General features: G+C 41.3%; 1 protein-coding gene and 1 long non-coding RNA gene across 6 annotated transcripts in view; one reads left to right on the plus strand and one right to left on the minus strand.

Moving 5' to 3' along the window:
• LOC125705349 (uncharacterized) overlaps positions 1–26,493 on the minus strand; it is a 180,831-nt gene that overhangs the window by 87,166 nt on the left and 67,172 nt on the right. Inside the window, exons 15-23 of one of the 5 annotated variants that reach the window (XM_048971882.1) lie at positions 24,847–24,936; positions 23,281–23,373; positions 23,012–23,107; positions 22,517–22,535; positions 22,207–22,261; positions 15,439–15,608; positions 14,299–14,353; positions 10,242–10,310; positions 8,861–10,036 (exon numbers count right to left, since the gene is read on the minus strand). The exons of 1 other annotated variant lie outside the window; for it this stretch is intronic. In XM_048971882.1, coding sequence (XP_048827839.1) covers positions 10,010–10,036; positions 10,242–10,310; positions 14,299–14,353; positions 15,439–15,608; positions 22,207–22,261; positions 22,517–22,535; positions 23,012–23,107; positions 23,281–23,373; positions 24,847–24,936 — 674 coding nt within the window. In that variant the 3' untranslated portion in view covers positions 8,861–10,009. Of the gene's footprint in view, positions 1–8,860; positions 10,093–10,186; positions 10,311–14,298; positions 14,354–15,438; positions 15,609–22,206; positions 22,262–22,516; positions 22,536–23,011; positions 23,108–23,280; positions 23,374–24,846; positions 24,937–26,493 lie in introns of those variants that run through there. 3 more of the 5 variants (XM_048971880.1, XM_048971881.1, XM_048971879.1) reach the window with 3 other exon arrangements.
• The window catches only part of LOC125705380 (uncharacterized), a 104,711-nt gene that overhangs the window by 27,756 nt on the left and 50,462 nt on the right, over positions 1–26,493 (plus strand). The gene's annotated exons all lie outside the window — the stretch shown is intronic.

Consider the following 26,493-nt stretch of genomic DNA (forward strand, 5'->3'; position numbering starts at 1 on the left):
ACCCAAAATCCCACTGCATTACTTTTTAAAAACTGGGCTCAGTTGACAGAAACTACTTCTTCTTCCGCCAGTCATAGTCATATGCGAAATACGGCTGTATAAATGCGTAGGCGTAGCAGCACGTGGATGTGCTCACTCAGTCAGTTACGCTGAGCATAAGCGGAGTCATGTACGGAGCTATTTCAGCTCCACAAACAACCAAGATGCGGTTTGTGACATATGTGGCAAGACAGTGAGGCGTTGTGGCAACACCACAAACCTGGTCAAACACTTTAGAGTAAATCATAACACAGAATATGAAGAGTTTATGATGAGGTGAATGGAAGAGGAGGAGAGGAGAGAGACAGGTGCTGTTAGGGTGAGACAGGCGTCTCGCGGAGTCCTTTGGTGCTGCAGGCAGGCCCTATACAGGTACAGAGGGAGAAAATGTAGAACTACTGGCAACATGTAGCACTGCTGCAGAATTTTGGGAAAGTGACATACACACGTGGACAAAATTGTTGGTACCCTTCAGTCAATGAAAGAAAAACTCACAATGGTCACAGAAATAACTTTAATCTGACAAAAGTAATAATAAATAAAAATTCTATGAAATTTAACTAATAAAAGTCAGACATTGATTTTTAACCATGCTTCAACAGAATTAATTTAAAAAAAAACTCATGAAACATGCCTGGACAAAAATGATGGTACCCCTAACTTAATATTTTGTTGCACAACCTTTTGAGGCAATCACTGCAATCAAACGATTCCTGTAACTGTCAATGAGACTTCTGCACTTCTCAGCAGGTATTTTGGCCCACTCCTCATGAGCAAACTGCTCCAGTTGTCTCAGGTTTGAAGGGTGCCTTTTCCAGACGGCATGTTTCAGCTCTTTCCAAAGATGCTCAATAGGATTGAGGTCAGGGCTCATAGAAGGCCACTTTAGAATAGTCCAATGTTTTCCTCGTAGCCATTCTTGGGTGTTTTTAGCTGTGTGTTTTGGGTCATTGTCCTGTTGCAAGACCCATGACCTGCGACTGAGACCAAGCTTTCTGACACTGGCCAGCACATTTCTCTCTAGAATCCCTTGATAGTCTTGAGATTTCATTGTACCCTGCACAGATTCAAGACACCCTGTGCCAGATGCAGCAAAGCAGCCCCAGAACATAACAGAGCCTCCTCCATGTTTCACAGAAGGGACAGTGTTCTTTTCTTGATATGCTTCATTTTTCCGTCTGTGAACATAGAGCTGATGTGCCTTGGCAAAAAGTTCAATTTTTGTCTCATCTGTCCATAGGACATTCTCCCAGAATCTTTGTGGCTTGTCCACATGTAGTTTGGCAAATTCCAGTCTGGCTTTTTTATGACTTGTTTTCAGGAATGGTGTCCTCCTTGGTCGTCTCCCATGAAGTCCACTTTGGCTCAAACAACGACGGATGGTGCGGTCTGACACTGATGTTCCTTGAGCTTGAAGTTCACCTTGGATCTCTTTAGAAGTTTTTCTGGGCTCTTTTGTTACCATTCGTATTATCCGTCTCTTTGATTTGTCATCAATTTTCCTCCTGCGCCCACGTCCAGGGAGGTTGGCTACAGTCCCATGGATCTTAAATTTCTGAATAATATGTGCAACTGTAGTCACAGGAACATCAAGCTGCTTCGAGATGGTCTTATAGCCTTTACCTTTGACATGCTTGTCTATAATTTTCTTTCTAATCTCCTGAGACAACTCTTTCCTTCGCTTCCTCTGGTCCATGTTGAGTGTGGTACACACCATGTCACCAAACAACACAGTGACTACCTGGAGCCCTATATATAGGTCCACTGACTGATTACAAGATTGTAGACACCTGTGATGCTAATTAGTGGACACACTTTGGATTAACATGTCCCTTTGGTCACATTATTTTCAGTCTTTTCTAGGGGTACCATCATTTTTGTCCAGGCCTGTTTCATGAGGTTTTTTTTTTAATTAATTCTGTTGAAGCATGGTTAAAAATCAATGTCTGACTTTTATTAGTTAAATTACATAGAATTTTTATTTATTATTACTTTTGTCAGATTAAAGTTATTTCTGTGACCATTGTGAGTTTTTCTTTCATTGACTGAAGGGTACCAACAATTTTGTCCACGTGTGTACGTCTGTCTATACTAGGCTTTGGTTTTTGTGTTGATGCTTAAGCAACAGGAGTTCCCTGCATTCGTAAAACTACGGAATCCCATTTTGTTCAAATTTATATTAATAAATATGGTTATGAAATAAGTAATGAAATAAATACATGCTACAAAAAATACCTGCATGAGTTCAACTTGGAGTAATATGTGTATCCAAGAGATCACCTCACATTCAGTAGGCTTAGATTTAGTCAGGTAAAGTCGCTTGCAGAGTAGATATTCTCAGATTACCTTTAGTAGTTTTGTTGACAACACCATTTATTACACAAACAAATCTGAATTCGCAGAATGAAGAATTAAAAATCAAAATAAAGTATTATTTAAGAAATATTCCTTGGAACAACAAACTGTGGAAAACTGTGAATTTACAATATTTTCCTTGAGACTTGAAGGAAGAGTTTGTTAACTTAACGGAAAATGTGCCGGTAAAGTTTTGCCAGTACATTTTCCGTTTTTTAATGGATTTTTTATTTTTTGTTTACAGTGTGGATGAGGTAGGAATGATGTTTGCATGTTCATGTGTGTGTTAAACTTGTATAGCTTTACTGTAGCCTTGCTGGTGTGGAAGACAAACGGCGGTGGATGGGAGCAGCTGAAAACATCGCTTTTCTTCACCTTTCAGCTTGTTGAACAGCTGGTTTGGTTAAGGACTCTCGCCAGCTCTTTACCAGTAAAGGTTTAGTATCGATTACAAGCACTGCTGTTGTTTTCCGTCACTCCACCTGAGTTCACCATTTCTGTAATGGAACCGTCTCTTTGCTCCTAGTATACAGACGGGCTCCAGCTCCATCTTAATTAAACTACTGTACGACAGCATCATTTTCACTACGTCTTATCAATGTTTCTATTGAGGAAAAATAGGTGCTGTTTGGGCTGAATCTTGTCATACTTTTTTATTCACACAAATGCCCATAAATACATTTCTATAGCAGGTCTATTTTAGTCGCAGATGTGAGTGAAACACTCGCACTTACCTTATACTGGTTCCGCTCTGTGGACTGGATGCATAGACTGGGTGCTTTCTGTTGATATGTTGAATAATTGCTATTGTGCTATTGTGGTAAGCTAATTCGGTTTTACAATGGACACACTGTACAGTATTTTCACTTTTCTTTTGTTTGAAATGGTCCCAAACTTTACACATTTTTGTCCTTTTCTCTGACTTTCCTCGCTATTTTCTCTGTCTTCCTCCATTGCGCCATCAAATCAAACCTCCTACACGTAATGCAGCGTAAGCACACTGTGCGACAGTAATAATCCTCAGAGTGAAACACGCTGATCACTAAGCAGTACATAGTCGTGCAGATTTCACAAAGCATCAAAGCAAAGAATTTGCATTGAGGATTTTGTGTAATCAAGTTATTTGAGTTACAATACTTGATGAATCGTTGCAGCCCTAGATCTGGTATTCAGTATGAAGCCTTCTGGCTCTCCATTTGATGTTATCCCTCCTCATTTTGTTATGGAAGTTTTCCTCAGTTTGGGTCCTTTTATTCTTGCTATTATCAATAGCAGTTTAATTTCTAGTGTGACGCCGAAAAGCTTTAAACATGCTGTGGTGCAACCCTTGTTAAAAAAGCCAGACTTAGACCCTACTGTTTTGTCAAATCTCCAACCTACCTCTATAGGCTAAACTTCTTGAAAGAATTGTCTACATTTAAAAGTCGCCACAGCACTGAATCTGCTCTGTTAAGAGTTTTTAATGATATTTTCTTGGCAACTGACTCCAGGGATCCTGTATTACTTGTGCTTTTAGATTTAACAGCAGAGTTTGACACCATAGACCATGACATTCTTTTATCCAGGTTGGAACAGTGGGTGGGCATTACAGGCTCAGCCTTGCAGTGGTTTAGGTCCTTTCTCTCTGATAGAAGTTTTGCTGTTAGTATAGATGGCTTCACCTCCAATTCTGCTGCCCTTATTTGGGGTGTCAAATCACGTACTTCTTATATTTTTTTGAGTGCACAAGTACATCCACGTCCGCTGTCGACAAGTTTAAGTACTGAACTACACAATCTGACACACAAGGCAGGAAAGACCAGGGAGGAAGGACTGTGAATGGGCTCAAATGTGCAAAAGATAGAATTAGTGATACATTATTATTAAGTGGGGGTGGCATGGTGGTGCAGTGGTTAGCACTGTTGCCTCACACCTCTGGGACCCGGGTTCAAGTCTCCGCCTGGGTCACATGTGTGTGGAGTTTGCATGTTCTCCCCATGTCGTCGTGGGGTTTCCTCCGGGTACTCTGGTTTCCCCCCACAGTCCAAAAACATGCTGAGGCTAATTGGAGTTACTAAATTGCCCGTAGGTGTGTTTGTGTGAGTGAATGGTGTGTGAGTGTGCCCTGCGATGGGCTGGCCCCCCATCCTGGGTTGTTCCCAGCCTCGTGCCCATTGCTTCTGGGATAGGCACCGGACCCCCCGCGACCCAGTAGGATAAGCGGTTTGGAAAATGGATGGATGGATGGATGGATTATTATTAAGTACTTAATGAGTGTATGAATAGTCATTAATAATGCAAAAAAGACTATAGAAAAATGTATAGCACCTTATCAGGATGACCCAACCGCACCCCCACCCTGATGTCATCTTCCATCAGAATGTTTTACTGTAGACATCGTCATTTGCCAGTTAGGTAGACATCGCCCAACCCTACTGGCCAACAAAGTCCCTCAACTCTTCATATAAAAAGAACTGCATTTGATCACCCATAATCTGGTGACTGCTAAAACAACGCACTTGGTGGTCCAGCAGGATCTGTCAAACTTGGGACTGTGGGCAAAACATACCAAATTAAACACTATAGATCCTTCAGACTTCTGTGTTTTCCTCAAAGGATATGAGCAAACTTTTACTGATGAGTATTTTACAGTCGCTGAACGTCTACCTAAAATACCACTGGTGTATAAGTTAAAAGATTATGACGGTGAAATCATAGAGGGGACATTTTACACCGATGAGCTACAAAAGATCAGATTAGACAAAGACAAAAACTTCAAAGTTGAGAAAATCATTGCAAAAAAAACGCAGCGTGGTAAAAAAATGTTTTTAGTGAAATGGCTGGGATGGTCTGACAAATTTAACAGCTGGGTTCCTGCTAACCAAGTAGTTGACATATAAGTGCGATGGCATGTGTTTGTGGCAGGCAGTTCCATCAAAAGCAGCCATGGAGGAAAGTGGCTCTTATGTCATGCTCCCAAGCAATGCGTCTATGGATGTTTTCCCGCACAATACCATATCAAACTACACGACAAAACTAGCCAAGCCGATTGATCTGAATGTTAAATGGGAAGTAGGATTAATGGAAATACATCACCCACGTACTGTACATAGGATATGCTGGTAGAAGAAGACAACATTTTTTATTCTTATTTATTCTTATTTATTCTTATTTTATGTGACCGGTGGATTGTCACTACCGCCGACCCTGCAAAACAAGCTAAAGGTGGGGCATTACAGACATATTGAAAAACTAAAAACTAACTAGTGAGATAATGGTTGTTCTCTGATCCCTGTGGAAGGATCCCTCTTTAATAGCTAAATTAATGGAATCAAGCATCAAAGGTCTAACAATCCCCCAAACTGCAAGATATAATTCTGGTGGAATTCCGTCTATACCTAGTGACTTTCCCGTCTGAAGTGACTTTGCAGCCTCGTGTAATTCAGATAATGACATTGGTCTGTATAAACACGCTCTGTCTGAATTAGAGGTCTGTGCGGGATTTTTCATCCCGCTCCCGCAAATTTCTGTCCCGCTCCTGCCTGCTCCCGCAGAAATGTGTAATATTTCGACCCGCTCCTGCCCACATCTGTTATGGTTTGTCCCGCTGCCGCCTGCATCTGTTATGGTTTGTCCCGCTGCCGCCCGCATCTGTTATGGTTTGTCCTGCTCCCTCCCGCATCTGTTATGGTTTGTCCCGCTCCCGCTCACATCTGTTATGGTTTGTCCCGCTCCTGCCCGCATCTGTTATGCTTTGTCCCGCTCTCACCTGCTGAATCCCTCAAGCAAAGCTGGTGGAGTATAGGGTGGGCCAAAAATACTGGACACATTTTAAATGCTATAATATCTTGGCTTATTAAAAGTAACTAAAGTACCAAATTTATTTGTTGCCTAACTGACATTCAGGAATTTATGAATCACATGCAATATTATGTGGGCACGACTCCGGCTACAAATTAAATTGGCTGTTATGAAAATGATTTCCAGATGTCTGACTTACCCTTCGAGGGTTTTCTGGTTTGAAATGTACCCTTTTTTATGAGAGCACTAACGGCTTCTACACTAAGGGCCCCCCCTTCCTCTGCCATGGCTTCAGACTCCAAGCACCCACACGCGCCATCACCCCGCGCAAAGCAAACATCCACAGGTTACCACATATGTTGTTCTCCACATGAAAACAAACTGTAAAATGTATTCAATGCAAATATGTAGAACAATGTCTTTGTCCCACTCCCGCGAACACATCTCTCTATTCCCGCCCACTCCCGCAAGAAACTCTCCAATGTAGACCCTCGCCGCGTGCTTTTGCGTCGTGTCCCACAAGTCCCGTGGGTGTCCCGCCCCATTGCAGACCTCTAGTCTGAATCATTTAGTTCCGGTAAATGGAGACCGTTCAAGAAATATTTACATAAGGCTTGTCCAACTTGATTTCTGATGAATGTAATTTGGCATAGAACAATTTAAATGTTTGGCTAATGGCGTTTGGATCTGTCACTATCTCACCCTTTGCTGTTCTGATTACATCAATACAAGATTTAGATTCATTCTCCTTTAATTTAAGTGCAAGCAAATGACTAGGCCTATCCCCCTGATAATAATATTTCTGTCTGGTTCTATGGACAATAAAGGATGCTTTGGCTATAGACAGTCTATTATACTCCCCACATAGGGCAGAGAGAGCGAGGTATTTATCCCTATTGTAATGCTCAGACTGCTGTTTTTCGAATCCCTTAATTTCAAATTACAATTGTAACATATTTTGAACATTCTGCTGCTTTAATCTGGAAGAGAATGCAATACAGAAACCTCTCAAAAAACGTTTAGTTGTCTCCCACAGAATATGCGGATTGGGGCACTGTTTTATTGAAATGGACAAATTCTTGTAACTGTAATTGGAGAGGATCTACAAAGTTTGTATTGTGCAGTAAATAATCATTAAAGCACCACCTACGAAATTTGGATTGCGATGAGGATAACTTGATATTACATCGAAGTGGGGAGTGATCCGAAATCAATCTGGGTAGTATATCTACTGCACAGATTTGATCAGGCAGACTAGGGCTAGAGAAAACAATCAATTCTGGACAATGACATATCAAAAGGAGTAAAAAGTATAAGCTTTGGGAGTATTATTCCTAACTCGCCTAACATCTATTAGGTTCAGCTCAGTGTTGAACCTATTTAGGGCGACACTGGCTGGGGGAAACCAATTAGAAGCGGGTGACCAGTCAATTAGTGGGTTAACTGTTGCATTAAAGTCCCCACCAATGAACAGACGGCAGTCACAGAATGAAAGTAACGTATTTGAAACATCGTCAAGAAATTCTGCATCAAAATCGTTCTGGGAGTAAACAGACATTAGGAGAATCTTTTGTATTGTTGGTACTTACGAGAGCATAAGCAATTCGGCCGTTCATGTCCTTACCAGTTACAAGTATCCCTATCTGGGTGGATCTCTTAACTACTATTAGGACGCCCTTGGACCTATTGCTTGTGGACGAACAGGCTATAGATTTAAATCGTCTGTTCTGACAGCGATGGACATCCTCTTGCTTAAGGATTCTTGAATTAGTGGACATCTGCATTATTATGATGGAAAAATTGAAGGCACCTTGTTCGTTTAATGAGACTGTTCAGCACCCACACATTCCAGCTAAATATATTTAGATCAATAATCATAGAATTTATTCCACATTATCAGAGCGTTGGACCATGCGATGCCAAACACCACGGCACTGGCCCACAAAAAGAAGAAAAGACAAAAAAACCCGTCCACATTGTCCCTACAGTGCATGATGTCCTAGATGTTTGTAATCTGCCACAAAACACAAAAATATATCAGACAACTATATAGACGAAGCAAAGAAACCGCAAGGGAATAAAAGTCCCTTTGCTTTGGTAACAGCAAGAAAAGGTAAGATATGTGACTCACAAACAGCGATGTGCTATCTGCCTGCAGCTCGCGGTCGAACGGATAGTAAGCAAACAACAGTATAATACAGAAGTAATAAAACTGTGACCCGATAATTAAATCTAACCAAACAAAATGCCATGGCTTTGAATACGGGTAAGTTTGACTATAACTAAAAGCATAAGCTACAACTGTACCATGAATCGGCTTGGGTGGTTGAACTAATAACCTAGTGTTAAAGTTAGCATACCTCAACTTCCATTCATTGCTTCTATCCCAACGGATTCAGAGAAGGTTCGTATAGAAGGGGGGATCTTAAGATGTGGACCCATATATTATTAATTAAATGTAACCAGTACATTAAAGATGCAATCCGTTCCAGGAAAGTGTGCGAACAAAGGCATTTTTTCCCATAACAAAGCATTGAAATTCGATGAAGCCTACCAAATGATATGTTTTATTAATTAATTCTCTGGTTTCTGTAGTAAAAACTTTAAAGAAAAAAACAATATAGTGTGGCGAGGGGCGGACCAAGGCATCGTGGGAGCAGAGAGAAACATGGAGACTTGCTTGCCGGGGAAATCTCGCTCTTTATTAACAGTCCTTAAAAGTACCACAACAGGCACCCAACCAGCACCGAACCGAAATACACAGATGGGAAACACAAGGTTTTCAGACGCCGAACTGCAAGGTGCACATGGTGGGAGATTTACACACGCTAAATACACGTGAAGATCGGACCGGGTACACACAAGACACGGGCAAACACATGGGCAAACACGCACGCGACAACAGAGAGATGCAACCATTAACATCAACAATACAAGGGCTATTTACAATTGCACATTGGGCATACTGGGACATGCGCCCCGTTAGTGATACACTAGTATAAAAAATGGAGTCTGGTCGAGGAATCAACCAAATTTTATACGTGAACCAATATATCTTTTTGCAGAATTTTTGGTTGCGAACCGAACTGTTCATAGGCCACAGCGTTCGTGAACCACAGGCACCATCGTACATTAAAAAAAAACTGTCACAGAATCACATGATCCCAACCCTGGGTCTGATGCAAACTGTCGATTTGGGAAATCGTTACATCTCAGGGAATATCAGGCTGGCATTTGTATGGTTACACATGGCAAAGTCAGGTGATAAACATCCAGTCACTTTACTGCTACCTTAGTGGCAAGTTTTTTCTTTCTCTTATTCAAGAAAAATGCACTTGCTGCTGATTCTAAAGCCCAGTGGGGAAATTACAGATACAGACAGCGGAGCTTAAACACAACATGTCACAATAAACATGATGGAGCTGAAGACTGTGAGCAGTGAAGATTTATACAGAATGTGGGTAATGACACTGTCCATTTCAACACTGCAAAGGTAAGTCAGATAATCATATGGTGTACAGTTATTTACACAGGAAGGTTTCTGTAATGTCCTGAAACCAGTTTGTGTAAGACTTGTAACTTTCCAAATACATTGTTTCACTAAGCAGTCTCTCTTTGAAAGTAATCAAGCTTTTATGTTAAGCAGATATTCTGAGAGACATAAAATCTTGAAAAGTTCCATGTAACAACTGCAAAATATACAGAGTTCAGTTCAGAAGAAACAGGATGACATGAAGGACCATGTATTGATCTTCACAGGTGACTTTATCCTCAGGTGACTGACTATAGATACAGCATAATGGTCCTTCCCAGGGTGCTGCTCTGTAGATGAACATCAGCTTATAGGCATGTGCAGCTGGTCCTAGAAATGTTTACGTCTGTTATCCAGTAAACTCCCTCAAGTCTTCAGATAATTAACTATAAAAGATCATCAATAATCTGTTAACCGCTAACATGAGTAACTTGTTAATCCAAAAAGACCTGGTAAACTTGGAACTGTAGGTAAACATACCAAATGAAACTCTATAGATCCTTCAGCCTTCTGTGTTCTTCTCCCCCAGTAATACCTCCTCTGGGTTTGGTTCATTGTGATCAGCAGGTGATGATGCCTCCATCTCCAGATTGTCATGTGATCCCTGCAAAAGTGTGTCAGGTGATATAGTTAATATTCTTTTGGACAAAAGTATTGGGACACACGTCTTGATCATTGAGTTTGGGTGTTTTATTTAGAGCCATTGCCACAGGTGTATAAAATCAAGCAGCTATAGCCATACAGTCAAGTTTATAATGATTTGTGAAAGAACAGGTTGTTCTGAAGAGCTCAGTGAGTTCCAGCATGGTACTGTCATACCAGTTTGTGAATATGTTTCATTGCTAGATATTCCACGGTCAACTGTATGTAGGGTTGCCACCCTTGTCCCCTATAATACGAGATGCAGCATGTTCCAATACAGGATCTTTCCACATTTTAAAGGATGCGTAGCACCCCAAACTGTTATGGAATATCATTTAACACTATATAATGTAGAATATAAGTATTATGATATAATTAAAAAGTATTCCAAATATCCATGATGTAATCATTACAATGTAAACATTATAATGTAATCAACACAATGTAATCAACTGAGTATGTATTTGCACCTTGTATTAGCCTAAGAGTTTTTGTTAGCTACTTTATGTTAGTCCTGAATCTATGAATATTCACTTTTATTAGTGTTATACCTTATCACTATGTTAAAGGACAAATATATTATCAAGCCTCTAGTTAGTCAATGTGCAACAGGCTGAAGCTGCGATGGTTTGCTACTGAAGGAAGTTCATGGCTGAGCATTTTTAAAAAAGCAAATGGAGATGGTCGCACCACCATTATGTTCCACTGTGGGACCAAACGGTAAAATAAATGACTGACAAACTTATCACCTAGGGGTGTGGATTAAGGGAAAAAGCAATGTTTGTGAAGGGTTGAAGAAATGATGATGCTCAAGTGACGAGATATTGTTGAATAATAATAATAGATACTTCATTAATCCCCATGGGGAAATTTTCTTTTTTTTTATGCCTCACTCAACTTGCTCTTTGTGGAGTAAGTTGTCCGTGAAGGGTAGCCACCTGTAGCGGCACCCAGGGAGCTGGGGGTTAAGGGCCTTGCTCAAGGGCCTGCAGATATGCTGATGCTGGGTTTGAATCGGTGACCATGTGATTACAGGCTCACAGGCTAAGCCCACTGCGCCACACACTTGCCCCCCAAATGATAAGAACTTGTATGAAAATTGGTGTAAAATAGTATTGGACGCACTCTAAGTGTCCGGCCTTGGTTGTAACTTCAATGTTGCAATAAAGACTGAATTTGGATCTACACCTGACTCCTGACTTCTGATTTGGAGAGAAAGGAAAAAACCACAACATTGTAAGTGGTATAATTGCAAAGTGGAAGCGTTTAGGAACAACAGAAACTCCACGTCCAGTAACAGAGCAGGGTCACCGCGTACTGAAGCACATTGTGCGTAAAAGTTGCCAATACTCTGTTGTCTCAGTGAGCCCTATTTTCCACTGACACAAGCCGTGACACAAAGTGATTTCGCTAGTTTCATACCAACGCATTGCTCATTGTTACGCCATGTGCCAACGTTATCAAAATAGCAAATGATTTTGCGCCCGCTTTCCACTCGCAGGAGTGGTGATTTTTAAATGAGGCATGGCCAAGGGCATTGTCCTCGTGTTGCTGTTTTAAGGCATTGAATTGACATTGTGCTTTTGACTAACAAAAACCTTGTTAAACAGTATTCAAGTGGTGTATTTTAAGAATGTGCTGGTGCACGATGCTCCTTAGTGACACAGGGACAACTGTATCATTAAAAAATCTTTGGAATTCATTATCATAATTAAGCACATACTGCAACTGAAAGGACATCTGGATTGCCGAAAATATGTTTCAGATATTTAGATAAGTCAGGTCGAACATTACAATGAAGTCCTCAGAAGGTCACAGCATTCTTTGTGGCATGTTGTATGTTGTATGTTGCGTAACATTGCCAAGCGTGATGGATGTCTGCTGGACATAAATGAGGACACATTAGAGGACTTTAGAAGGCATGATGCTGAACTGCATGTGGCGATGCCCACAAAGGAGTGTACGCCGGCAGCAGTGCGGGCAAGGAGGGATCAGCTGGCAAAAGAGCTGAATCGTCTGCAGCCTGGTAATGAATCTAAATTGTGAGATACAGACAAATAACAGCACAATGACCTTTTACTGGAACATTTTAAAATGCCTTAAAAATGTAGGTTGTGTTTTGCTTGAACAGTGATTGCACTTTTATTTATATGTTGTGAACTGCAGACCCAAAATTAAAATAAAATAAAAAACACAGAAGCATGATTAGGTCTCCGTTCCCAGCTGCAGTGCTCATTCAGCAGCGAGCTTCCCTGTCTTCTGACATCATTATACCAATCGTGCCACTGAGTAGGCAATCTGGTGATGTCAGAAAACGAGGAGACGCTCGCTGCCACCTCAGTTCCATGCCTGCTTCACCTCGAAAGGCTTAGGTGGAACAGTGGTGCTCTCCTAGATGATGAGCTCACGCTCTTCTGCACCCAAGCACATCCGTTTTCTCGGGCGAAAAGGGATCTGGTTTGCTGAGCAAACGCGCCATTGTAATACTCTATCAATCCACCATAACTCATGCACTGCTGCCTTTTAAAGGTGAGATGATGTGTAGTTCTGATTGGGTCATTGCATGTTATGCATGTTATACATGCCTCTGAATAATTAAGAGAGATAGGACTAACTTTTTACACCTTGTGCTGGTACGAAATCTGTTTTTTCTGCCGTCAAAATAGAGAAATGGATTTGAACACGCCCATAAATGTTAGCTGCACTTTGCACGTTACCCTTTGTGTTAGATCGTCAAAATAGAGCCCTTTAACTGCAGAGTTCCAAACTTCCTCTGTCATGAACCCCAGGGCAAGAACTGTGTACCGGGGGCATCATGGAATGGGTTTCCATGGCTGGACAGCTGCAGGCAAGCCTCACATCACCAAGCGCAATGCCAAGTGTTGGATGGAGTGGTGTAAAGCAATTGGACTCTGAAGCAGTGGAAATGTGTTCTGTGGAGTGACGAATCACGCTTCTCTCTCTGGCAGTCTCATGGATGAGTCTGGGTTTGGTGGATGCCAGGAGAATGTGAAATGCCTGACTGGATTGTGCTAAAGACTGGTGGAGGATAATGCTATGGGGCTGTTGGTCTAGGCCATTTAGTGTGCAGTGAAGGGAACCCTTAATGCTTCAGCATACCAAGGCATTCTGGACAATTACATGCTTCCAACTTTGTGGGAACAGTTTTGGGAAGGCCGTTGTCTGTTCCACCATGACTGTGCCCTAGTGCACAAAGCAAGGTCCATAAAGACATGGTTGGTTGAGTTTGGTGTGGAAATACTTGACTGGCCTGCACAGGTCCCTGGCCTCAACACAATCAAACATCTTTGGGATGAAATAGAATGGAGACTGTGAGCCAGGCCTTCATGTCCAACATCAACAGTGCCTGACCTCACAAAGGCTTTTCTGGATGAATGGGAAAAACATTTCCAAAGACACAATTCGCTAGTTTCTTCTTCCCACCCACCCAGTGTTCCCCCTGCCAATCACAGGAAAGCATGTGTATTACGCTGTACATTACTGTGACGGGGGCGTTGATTTGGGGCAAGTGGCTAACCTGGACACAAAGAGGTGTTGTTCGGTTTTGGCCGGGGTTGTTGATAGCACACGTACATGAGTGTATATGCAGATTACCCAAGCTGGTCATGACCGACAAACATTTTCTTTGTTTAATCAAACTTTGTTGGCATTGCAGTATTACATGACCACCTTCCCTACAATGTTTAACAACAGGGGACCATGAACATGGAGAATGTACTGAGATGTTCCTGTGTGCTGGAGTCATAATAAGGGCTCTTCCTCTACCTCAACAGACTCCATACTTACACGGAAGGAGGAAGAGCACAAGGAACACAGATCTGCTGCAGACACAATTATGTATAATAATCTGAGGGAAGATGGTCAGACTGATGTAGAGAAACAGGCCCCAGGACACCAGCCAGAGGGTCAGGTGCATCTTGGACACCTACCTGGTCTGGCTCAGGATCTTGCCGTCTATCGACCAAGCATGTCTCTTCTTCTGTTCTAAGGAAGAAATAATACACTTATTGCAAAGCAACTTTGTCAGAATATTACATTTTACATAAAACAATTATCATGTGTATCTTACTGATATCTGTAATCATAATATTTAGGTAATTCATTTACAAGAAGTAACAGAATCTCAGCTAAGGGTATGCTTCCCAAATAAGAGCTGGATTATGGAGGTGAACTGTAATGAACCTACTGAACATTTTATTACTTAACACAAGGTTTCACTCATATGTAATATTTTTGACAACATATTTCCTAACAAATACCAACCATAAGTATTATATTTAACATAGATTCTGCTCCTCCTCTGTTTGTGGAGGTGTAATGACAATATCAATGTCACATATGATGTAATAACGACAACTAAACAAAACCTCATAATATGGCCTCCTGTAAATTGGACAAAAATGTAGCATGTTAACACATTGAGCTGTGGGACACAAAGCTGTCAATGTCACTGCACCCAACTGTGACTGCACTGTAGTTTTTAGTATCTAAACAGGGAATAGAGAAAGGCAGAAAGAAGAAGAGCGAGAAAGAGAGGCTGCACTGGGAAAGATGAGCAATAGGGCATTTTGAGGGAAAGGGGGGGCTAAATTAACATCCATCCATCCATCCATTTTCCAAACCGCTTATCCTATTGGGTCGCGGGGGGTCCGGAGCCTATCCTGGAAGCGATGGGCACGAGGCAGGGAACAACCCAAGATGGGGGGCCAGCCCATCACAGGGCACACACCATTCACTGTCACATGCACACCTACAGGCAATTTAGCAACTCCAATTAGCCTCAGCATGCTTTTGGACTGTGGGGGGAAACCGGAGTACCCGGAGGAAACCACACAACGACATGGGGAGAACATGCAAACTCCACACACATGTGGCCAAGGCGGAGACTCGAACCCGGGTCCCAGAGGTGTAAAGTAACAGTGCTAACCACTGCACCACCATGCCACCCCGGTTAAATCAACGAACAAGCCAAATTATAAAGGTGTATTAAAATGAAATGTCATGCTGGGATCTGACACTCTCCTCTGCCCCTCTCCCCCTCCTCCTGCCGGTCTCCTCCCTGCCCTCACATGGCCTCCACATAGTTGGCAGGCAGCAGGCCCTCCTGGCCTGTGCGCTCCACACGCCCATATATCCAGCCCTCGTCAATCTGCTGCACATCCAGGATCACGTCGCCGTGCTGAAAGGACACTTCATCCTCTTCTGCTGCAGTGCAGTCATACAGGGCCCGATACCGCATCTGCATACACATACAGACAGAGCCGGACCAGGTACCACAGTTAAACATGCAGGCAGACACAGATACAATTTTGATACATCAAAGAGCTGCTGAGGTATGACTAGACATATGATATGAGGGAGAGCTCCCTGGGCCTGGCCTCCTATTACAGGAGGTTCCTGGGGGGTTTTCCCTGCACGGCCGCCACTCTGTTCCAGCTGCTACAGAGGGTCAGGGAGTTTGTCTGGTCACCGCAGTACCAGGAGGTCTTCTGTAGTCTGCAAAAGGCCCTGAGTGAGGTCCCAGTGCTGCCCCCACTGACCCGTCCCTGCCCTCTATCATAAACACTGATGCCAGTGGGGTAGGGGCTGGGAGGGGCTCTCCCGCAGGGGAGGGGGTGACCAACAGCCATGTACAGTATTAAACAAGGTGGAATGGTGTTACTGTGTCACACATTGGGAGCTACTAGTGATTCTCCTGGGAGACTAAGGGGCTGTAGTTCAAATTACACACCCTGCACCTCTGTGATAAGTACAATAATTTGGTGACTGAGATGCAAAATAATTACAATGTTTTAGTTATAATGCTAAAAACAAAGTTATGACCATGTTAATGTTATGCCTAGGCTGAAGTGGGAGTATTACAGTTACGCATGACAGAGTAGAAAGAGCACAACATTAGCTGCAGTGTAGTAAATACATAAACCAGTAACACGGTTATTATCAGGGATGCACATACCTGTAACTGGTGTGCAAGTAAGTACTCGCTGGTGCATTTTAATCTTTATGCAGCTAATGTGTACTTGATTTGTAGTATAATGGTTAAAATGCATGGTCATTTCTTATCATAGCACTTGTAAAATATTCACAACATTTCTATATGGACAGTGTAAGACATGAGCTTCCTTCTAGAAGCTTCTAGAGGTTTTGACAGATGTCTGATATACAGTAATGGCTATGGGTCATCATGGTGAATTCTGTTGGACATTTTGACTGAAATACAATTTTTACCATTGACATGACTTTTAAACATAGATTACATAGTTTTTTTTCTCAGAAGCATTCTGCCATGGACACAAACATGTTGCAATGGGGTGTGTTTGTCGAGGCACAGACTGATAATGACCATTATAGTGTAATTAATTACTGTAACCATGAGAAACAAACAGCATCAGATAACATCTGTCATGCATGGGATGCCATTGCCAGTTGTTCAGCATTGCAGAGGTTCGGGGTTATGACTGATGTGTTTAACAGAGTGTATATGCAGATTATCCAAGCTGCCACTGCACAGCTTTTGGGAGCATGGAGCGCGTTTGCGAGACACGTGTGGGGGGGGGGGCAGAGCTGTGCCAGGAGCTGCAGCGTTCTCCAAAGGCGAGATCTTGGAGGAGGGCACGGTCAGGGGGGCTGTGGATGCTGTTCTTTTTTCCTGCGCACAATGTATATTTAACTCCTTTATTTACATTTATCTGAAGCTTTCATCCGAGAAGATTTACAGTAGAGGGAAGGGCTATAATTTAGGCATGCCCCCCCCCCCCCACAAGCTCTGTCCATTAAGCTACAGGAGTGCTGTCGACACTATAGTAAATCATGCTTTAAATTTAACATGCCCACAAGCTCATGATCATGTAGTCAGAAAATATGAGCAAATTGCATCTCCTTTTGATTCAAAACAGCACTCAGCACTTTACTCAATAATATACAGGATGGGTGCAAACTCTTAGCCTCATATTTGCCAACAGACTTAATTACACAACTGCACTGACGTACAATAAAAAAAACTAAAAACTGAACCAAAAATAAATGTCCTTATTTACAGCATATACATGGGATTTGCTATAATCAAAAAGAATCGTGTTTACAAATCAGTATTTTTAATTCTTGGCTCTTTCACTATATCAATTCCTAGCCCAAAAATAAACAAGCATTATTGGCGAACAAGTGACTTTATCTGTTGGCTCACATTATGAATTGTAATTACTCTGTAATTTCTTATGTAGGCAACAGGAAGTGACAATGACGTTAGTTTCAGGCATGTAAAAACATTTTGTATGTTCAGGCGCCGGTGCCTGAGCCAGATCCAGGGGGATAATTGGGTTTTAGCCAAAACAGAATCAATTTAGGACAAGTAATATCAGCAGACCTTTAATTTAAGAATAGATTTGATGTGTGTCTGTTGTTGTGGTTTTCTTTAATAAAGTAAAACTATACTTTTGACCATTCACTGTCAATCTTTACACTGTTGTCATGCATGCTAGGTTGTTGCGCGTTGATGCCACGCATGTCCTTGCAGATATGTAGTGTTTGGGAACTCAAACCGAAAATTAAAAAAAAAAAAAAAAACTAGGTACTGGGTATTTTCTTATTGGTTCTAATTTGGAACCTACTTTCGGTTCCCAACCCGAGTTGTATGTTCTGCATGGGCATTTTAAGCGCTGCAATGTTTCTGCCAGGAACACATGAATGGGAGAAATTGGTATATTAGTTTAAAGCAGGGGTGGCCAAACTTATCCGTAAATGGCCAATGTGTATGCAGGTTATTGGGATAATCTTTATGTCACCATTACGACTCGCAGTGTCAGGGGAGGGCTGCACTGGCTTGTAAAAATCAAAAGTAATGAAAACAAATTCAGCTTATTAGCCCAATCTTTGCTCCCTTCTACCTCAATGTTTCTAGTCTGCTTGTAGCCGGTCATGGTCCTCATCCCATTCCACACTTCCTTTACACTTAAAGCTGTAGCTTGTGCTCCAGCATGTCCTGTAGTGGTTTTTCTTATTGTTGATTAAAATTTTCAGTTCTGTCTGCACCAGCTTGGTCTCCTCCTTGTCTCCAGATCTGAAGGACCTCTTCTTATTCATCTCATCTTCTTCAGAAGGTTCTTCAGGTCATCCATGGTTTATTTTGAAAACAGTGCAGAGGACCACGTGACGCATCCATGGAGTTATACGCACACTGAGTGAGCTCCTGGCATATAGCCTGTATTTCAAATATTTTTTGCCTCCTTTTGACGTGTACGATTGCTTCAATATCATTTAATTATATCCTTAATGTCTATCCCACGCAGACAGCTGACATTAACTCCTTCCTCATCTCCTCGAAAGAAGAAATCTAAGTCAGAAGAGAGCAGTGCTAACACCTCTGTCATGGCGGACTCACTGGCGCGACTAGAACAGGATCTGAAATCTGAGTTAGTGGCTCTGAGAAATTAATTCTCCTCTCATATGACTACCATGTATTTGAAAATGGACTTAATATCAGGTGAACAGGGAAAGCAGAGGGAAATTTTAAACGTTCATGTCCAGCGCCTGAATACGCTGGAACAACAAATCATCGACCTACAGGACTGTAGCAGACGCAGCAACTTGCGGCTACTTGGCCTCCCCGAAGGCACTGAGAAGGATGGTCCCGTGGGGTTTATCAAGCGGTCACTGCCTCTATGCTTTCCCTCTCTGGCAGACAGAGATATTGAAGTAGAACCTGCCCCTCGTATCTATTCCAGCATTTCATCCAACACCAGGAAACCGCGGGTTTTAATCTTCAAGCTCCTCTGTTACAGCGACAGAGATCTCACTTTGAAAGCTACATTGAATGGTCAGGTTAGACTCTTGCATTCTCCAGACGAGGCTCGCCAGTTCTGCGATTCATTACCTCAGGTTCGTGGCTCAGACTGATTCGAATGTCGTACGCTGCAACTTGCATAGTTTTGCGGATCTTCGGGGGAAGATTCTTTCTAAAAGTAACTCTTTTTTTCACCTTCTGGATCTCTTTACGATTATTATTTTATACATTATTCTAAATGATGACTATAGCGGTCATACTATATATGTGTATAAGAGGCGATGTTATATTTCTTCATGTTTGTAGTGTATTTTGGCTTCTGTCAGCACTCTTAACGTGTGGGAGCCGTTGCTGATGTTACAGATTTTGTATGCCGACTATGGCAGACTTAGGCTTGTTCTTTGCCTTGTCTACATAAGAGATTCTGTTCTTTATAGCTCTGTTTCTGGGGGGAGTGGGGGGTGGGATGTTGGTTGTTGATCTCTTAAATTAGTCACATTGACCTAAATCTCAGTACGCCCAGATTCCAATAATTAAAATGAATATTCTCTCACACATAAACGTTTACAGTGCCATGCTTCTTTCCCGGCCCCTGCTCAGTCTTGGGAAGAAAGTTATGCAGCACAATCTCAATTCATATGGAATGGGAATCGTCCTCGAAGCAAAGTCTCTACTATTCTGCGTAGTCAGTTGGATGGAGGTCTTTATTTTCCGAATTTTAAGCTATACGCTCAGACATTCATTTTACGTTCCTTATTTATATGGTTTAGTTCAGATGCCAGAGTATCATGGATGTCTATCGAATAATCAATTGTGGGCCATTTTGATTTAAAAGAACTAGTTTTTTGTGGCATTCCCATTAGGCAGTGTAGACTCCGTTTTGGCCCTATGATATCCCACCTGATGTCTACTTGAAGGTCTGTGGAAAGACAATCCAATTCCTTGGTTAAATGGCATAATCATTCCCCTCCTTTTAATAGCTATAAGTTTTAACTGGTTTTTCTTACTGGATGAAATGTGATATTAGGATTTTTGGGGACATATTGAATGATAAAGGTTTAAGAACATTTCAGGATATTAGGGCTCAACACAATGTTCCAGGTACCTCATTCTATATATATATATATATATATATATATATATATATATATATATATATATATATATATATATATATATATATATATATATATATGTATGTATCAAATCGGCTCTGCGTTCTTATGTTGTTCCTTTAGACTCAGAACTACCGCTCCATCCACTCTAGAAAGACTGTAGTAATCAAAATGGTTCTTGTTCTGCGTTTCATATTTATTCTTTTCTCCTTAAATCATCATCCAAGCCTCTTGGTGTCATAGCGGAGTGGTCAAAAGACCTGGCCTGCAGGGCAGAAGATACTCTGTCTCATCGCACTCGGGACAGTTTCTCTGTCTTCTAGGAATCCTAACTACCAAATGATACATTGGAAGCTTGATCATAGAATATATTTAACTCCACTGAAACGATTTTACATGAATGTTTCCTCATCTCCAAATTGTAATCTCTGTTCTCATGGGGTATTAGGGTCTTTTTTGCATTGTCCTTTCTTTCCTGCACCAGCTAGCGACTAATACATCTTTTCTAATAGGCAGGGATATACTATTTACCCCCAATCTGTTTGAATGGTTTTACAAACTGGACTTTTACTCCATTTCAAAAGAACCTTCTTCTTGCTGCTTTTACAGCAGCTAAGAAATTATTGTTTTGTCGTCAGTAGCCTCCTCACTCAATGTGGAGACATTTATGGGCTCTTAGTTTGCTGGATATTATTTCTATGGAGCTTCTAACAGCTCGTATGTGAGACGTTACCTTCAGAACCATCAGCAGGTGGTGACTTGCTTATGCCAAAGTTAAGGAACTAACTGACTTCCGCTGACTCTTGCTCCTTGAATGTATTTATTTATTTTTTCTATCTGATTTATTTTTTCATTTGAGTTTTCTATATGTTTGTACATGTTACGCATTTTTGTATACTGAGCAGATGTTTGTTTTTGGGTAGAAGGAGTGGGTATGAAAAGTGTTTGTCTGTTTATCTATTCTGTCAGTTTTCCTTTTTTTCTTATTGTACTGATAAATAAAAACAGTGGCTAACAAAAAATAAACAGCACACTGACTTTGTGGGGACTGCATTGTCCACACAGAAGCAGATGTAGATTGTGGAATAGTGGCTGAGTCTCTCAGTTTCCTCCCTGTAAGACTCACAGAGTTTGTCCCAGTCTGTCTCTTCTAAGGCATCCTGCATTTCCTCATGGTCCTGGTGGTGGCTGGCAGCTGTTAAATTACTGGTATATATGCTGGGGTAAGATGTGTCATATTGGGGTCAGAGATGCCCCCAGTGCAGGGTCCTGTTGGCCCTGGTGGTGCAGTGCACAGACTGAAAAGCTGGTGGAGGAGAACGAACCATGACTGAAATCGCCAGAAATGGCAATAAAAGCCGTGGGGTGGTGAGTTTGCTGACCATGAAACGTATTTTCTTCCTGGCTACTGTGGTGTCTGCCAACTGAGGTACGTACACAGCCAACACAATACAGTGGCATGTAATACAGCTGCAAAAAGCAGGAGAACATTCCTGTTCCATGCCATGTTAGTCATAAAAAGGTATTTTAAAAAGATATAGAGAGAACTATAAACTTATGATACGCAAATAACAAAGAAAACAAACAAACACACACATGGGAGCTGCTGCAGCAGGCAGCCAGACAGGGCAGCCCTGGAAGTGACTACATTACAGTGACTACATTACAGTGTGATATGACTGCCTTCCCTACCATGTGTAACATCAGCGGCCCGTGACCATGGAGAATGTACTGACATGTTCCTGTGTGCTGGAGTCATAATAAGGGCTCTTCCTCTATCTCAACAGACTCCATACTTACAGGGAAGGAGGAAGAGCACAAGGGACACAGATCTGCTACAGACACAATTATGTATAATAATCTGAGGGAAGATGGTCAGACTGATGTAGAGAAACAGGCCCCAGGACACCAGCCAGAGGGACAGATGTATCCTGGGCACTTACCTGGTCTGGATCAGGATCTTGGTGTCTCTCAACCAAACCCATCTCTTCTTTAATTCTAAGGAAAACAGTTATTACAGAGTTTTTGTCAGAATATCACAGTGTAAGTACAGTGATTTATGAGTATCTTACCAATTCCTACAACCACCTTAAATTTATGTAATTCTAGAGTTGGATCATAGACTTGAACTGTGATGGACTGTTGGAAAATTTTAATATTTCACACCTCACACCTTCCGGCTTGGGCTCTGTAGTTTGCATGGATGAATTTTCTTTACATTAATTACATTATATCAAAAAAATGTCTACTTACTTTTCTTTTTTGGCCAACCCTATAATTAAAAAAAGATTCAATTAATCATGTTGAAGCTCAAAATATTAAGACATCAATTGGGGCATATTGTACAGTAGCCATTTCTGTATTACATGGACACATGTGCTGCATCACTGAGGATGTTTATTATCTCCCTTCCTTTGTAATAGTCAGGCTCCCCATTACAGTCTCAGTGCCCCCTTCTGGCAGGAGGCCATTATAGTCCTACACCACTGAAACAGCATTATAAAGGAAGAGCAAAAAAGCTCAAAAGCATTAAAACAGCAGTGATATGAAATGTTACATCCGGAGCCACATTGTATAGTGAATAAATAACAATGTGGTTATAAATGTAATATTCATCCAGGTTACAGTAAGTGCTGAGCATGTGGAGATGTAAACAATGACTGGAAAGCCACCAACATGCTGGAAAAGTCCCAGTGCACATATTCAACCTTTATGGTAAATTATGCATTGTATCCCTGTTATACTTACAGTATGCAAACATCTCTACAACAAACCAGCCAAAGAGGAAGACAGACCCAGAAATCAGGACAATCAGCCGTAGATCCAGTGGCTGTTTTCCTGTGTCTAAAATGACATCATCACAAAAATCACAGAAAGCTGAGGTCAGTAACTGAGCAGTAAGTGACAGATATTAAACCACAGGAATCAATATTTTTCCTAAAGGGTTTGTACCATTTAGTTGTTTCGTTAAGTTTACATAATAAAAGTAAAACATCTTAAATTTATAGTGTATTTACCTGCTTTGAGTTTTAATGCTACAGCCAGGACAACAGAATTCAGGAGAGGGAGAGCAAAAGTCCCTGATAAATAGACATATTTGCGGGGTTTGACTGAAAGGTAGAGAGAAAAGCATTAGTTATACTGTGATGAAGTATTTGCCCTGATTTCCTCTATTTTTAACATCCATAACACTTAAATGTGTCTGATAACAAATACATTTAGTATAATACAAAGAACATTTTATGTGCACAACGCAGTTTTTAAATGATTATTTGATTCACTGAAGGAAGGGAAAAAAACAAAAAATAAAATAAAAAAACAAACAAATATTCCCCAAGACCCATAGCACCCATGTGACAAAATAATCCCCCCCTTTGGCATCGTTTGAGAAATTTATCCCACTCTTCTCAACAGAATTGTTTCATAATTCAGCCATATTGGAGGGTTTTCAAACATAAACTGCCCATTTAAGGTCCTGCCCCAATTTCTCAATGAGGATCAAGTCAGTACTGTGACTAGGCCTCTGCAAAACTTTAATTTTGTTTCTTTTCAGTCATTCTTAGGTGGACATGTTCTTGTGCTTAAGACCACAGACTCATGATGGACATTCTCCTTCAGGACTTTCTGGCAAACAGCTGAATTCATGTGTCCCTCAAGTCGCCCAGGCCGAGCAGCAGCAAAGCCTCCCCACAGCATCACTCTGTCATCATGTCTGACTGTGGCCATGATGTTCTTTGTGTGGAAGCTCTGTTAGCTTCACACCAGATGTAGCAGGACCCATGTCTTCCAAATAGTTCCACTTTTGACTCATCAATCCACAGAACATCCTCCCAAAAGTGTTGTGGGTAATCGAGGTGCTTTTTGGCAAACATGAGCCTTCATGTTACTCTTACTTAGCTGTGGTTTCTCGTTACATCTCTCCCATGGACACCATTATAGCCCACTGTCTTTCTAATCATGGAATCAGACATTAACCACTGAGAGAGGCCTGTAGTTCTTTAGATCTTCATTTGTGGTCTGCTGTAGCTTCCCTGATCAGGTTTCTTTGTGCTCTTGGAGTAATTCTGTTCAGCTGGTCACTCCTGGGCAAACTGCCAAGTTTTCTCCATCTGGAGATAATGGCTCTCATGGTGATTCACTGCACTCCAAGGGTTTTAGAGAGTGTTTTGTACCCCGTTCCTGACTGATGTATTTCAGTGATTTTCTTTCTCAGATCTTCAGGAAGTTCTTCTGATTGAGGCATGGTCTGCTGCTTCTTCAGACCCCTTATCCAGCTCCACATTGCTGCAATGGTTCTATTTAAGTGATGTGTAGGTTCATCAGGGCTGGCAGCAATTAAGCTTGGGTGTGTCTAGTTTATCATTTAGATTTGGTTCTTAGCTTGATTGATTAGCAATTATTTTGTCACAGCATCATATACACAGTCAAACAGCCATTGGATTTTTTAATTAAAACATTTGCAATGCTCTGTTTACAAAATAAAAAATCATATTATTTAAAATGTAAATATTCAATAAACAAAATATTTAAACAACTTATCAATAAAAGAGTAAAAATTATTTTCATGCAAAACAAATACGTACCAAGTAAATGTTCCCGCTCCCAGAATCGAAACAGGAATGTGACAGTCAGAATGTAGACAAACACAAACTCGCAGATCTTTACAGGTCGTCCTGTGGCCAGAATTAGTTGCAGTTAATTTCAGTTTCTAAAACAACAGAAAGTTTATTAATGAAATAAAAAGCTTCTTGTCCCTCTGAAGTCAGTAAATACATACAGTCAAAGTAAAAAGTATGTGAACCCTCTGGAACTATCTGGTGTTCTGCATGAAATGATCATAAAAAGTTATCTGATCTTTATCTAAGTCACAGATACTGAAATGCATAATGAGCAATAACACACAAAAAAATATACTCTTTCATGTCTTTATTATTCAAATGTATTCAATGTTCACAGTGCTAGTGGAAAGAGTAAGTGAATCCTTAGGTTTAATAACTGGTTGACCCTCCTTTGGCAGCAATGACCTGAATCAGGCGCTTCCTGTAACTGCAGGTCAGACCTGCACATCATGTGGGGGGAATATTAGCCCATTCTGCCCTGCAGAACAGCCTTAACTCCTCCATATTCTTTGGTTGTCTGCAAGTCATTCCACAGCATCTCAATAGGACTGAGATCTGGGCTCTGACTGAGCAACTCCAAAGGCGGATTTTGTTCTTCTGAAACCATTATGCTGCGGATTAGCTGTGATGTTTGGGGTCATTGTCCTGTTGCATCACCCAGCCTCTTCTGAGCTTCAGTTGATGGACAGACACCCTCACATTGTCCTGGAGAATTGGTTGATAAACTTAGGAATTCATTTTCCCCTGAATGATGCCCAGCTGTCCAGACCCTGATACAGCAAAGCAGGCCCAAATCATGATGTTCCCTCCATCATGTTAGTGTAGAGTTTTCATGTTGATATGCAGGTGCCCTTTTTATACCAAATGAAGTTCTGCTTGTTCTTCCCAAATGGTTGAATTTTGGTTTCATCACTCCACAAAATATTTTCCCAGGACCATTGTGGAGCGTCCAAGTGCTCTATTTTAAACTTCAAGTATGCAGCAATGTTCTCTTTGACAGCAGTGGCTTCCTCCTTGGTGTCCTGCCATGGACTCCTTTCTTGTTCAATGTTTTGTGTATTGCTCAATCATGAACAGAGATGTTAGCCAGTTCTACTGACGTCCTCAAGTCACTCTAGGGTTCTTCATTACCTCATTGATGACTTTGCATTGAGCTCTTGGGGTCGTCTTGGTGGGGCACCCACTTCTAGGCAGAGTAGCCACCATACCTAATTGTCTCCATTTATAGTCAACTTGCCTATCAGTAGACTGATGAAAATCTAAAATACCTGAGATGACTTTGTAACCCTTTCCAGCCTTATGTAAAGTAATAATTCTTGATCGTAGCTCTTCAGAGAACATAGAGCTCTTTTGTGTGATGCATGATTCCCATCTGGATATGCTTCTTGCGAAAACGTCAAACTCAGACTTTTCACTGTTTTTATCAATCATAGTAATTCTAGGCCACACCTCTGAACTCATGTCATTAAATAGACTCCAGGTTTGTTAAATTCTGACTGCAATGAGCTTTTTAAGAGGTTATTAGCTTAGGGTTCACTTACTTTTTTCCGATCTTCAGTTTCACAGTTTGAATGACTTTTTCAATATGAACAAATATTCTCTGAAAATCTG

This window comes from Brienomyrus brachyistius, chromosome 12 (genome assembly GCF_023856365.1).
Source record: "Brienomyrus brachyistius isolate T26 chromosome 12, BBRACH_0.4, whole genome shotgun sequence".
Taxonomy (NCBI): Eukaryota; Metazoa; Chordata; class Actinopteri; order Osteoglossiformes; family Mormyridae; genus Brienomyrus; species Brienomyrus brachyistius.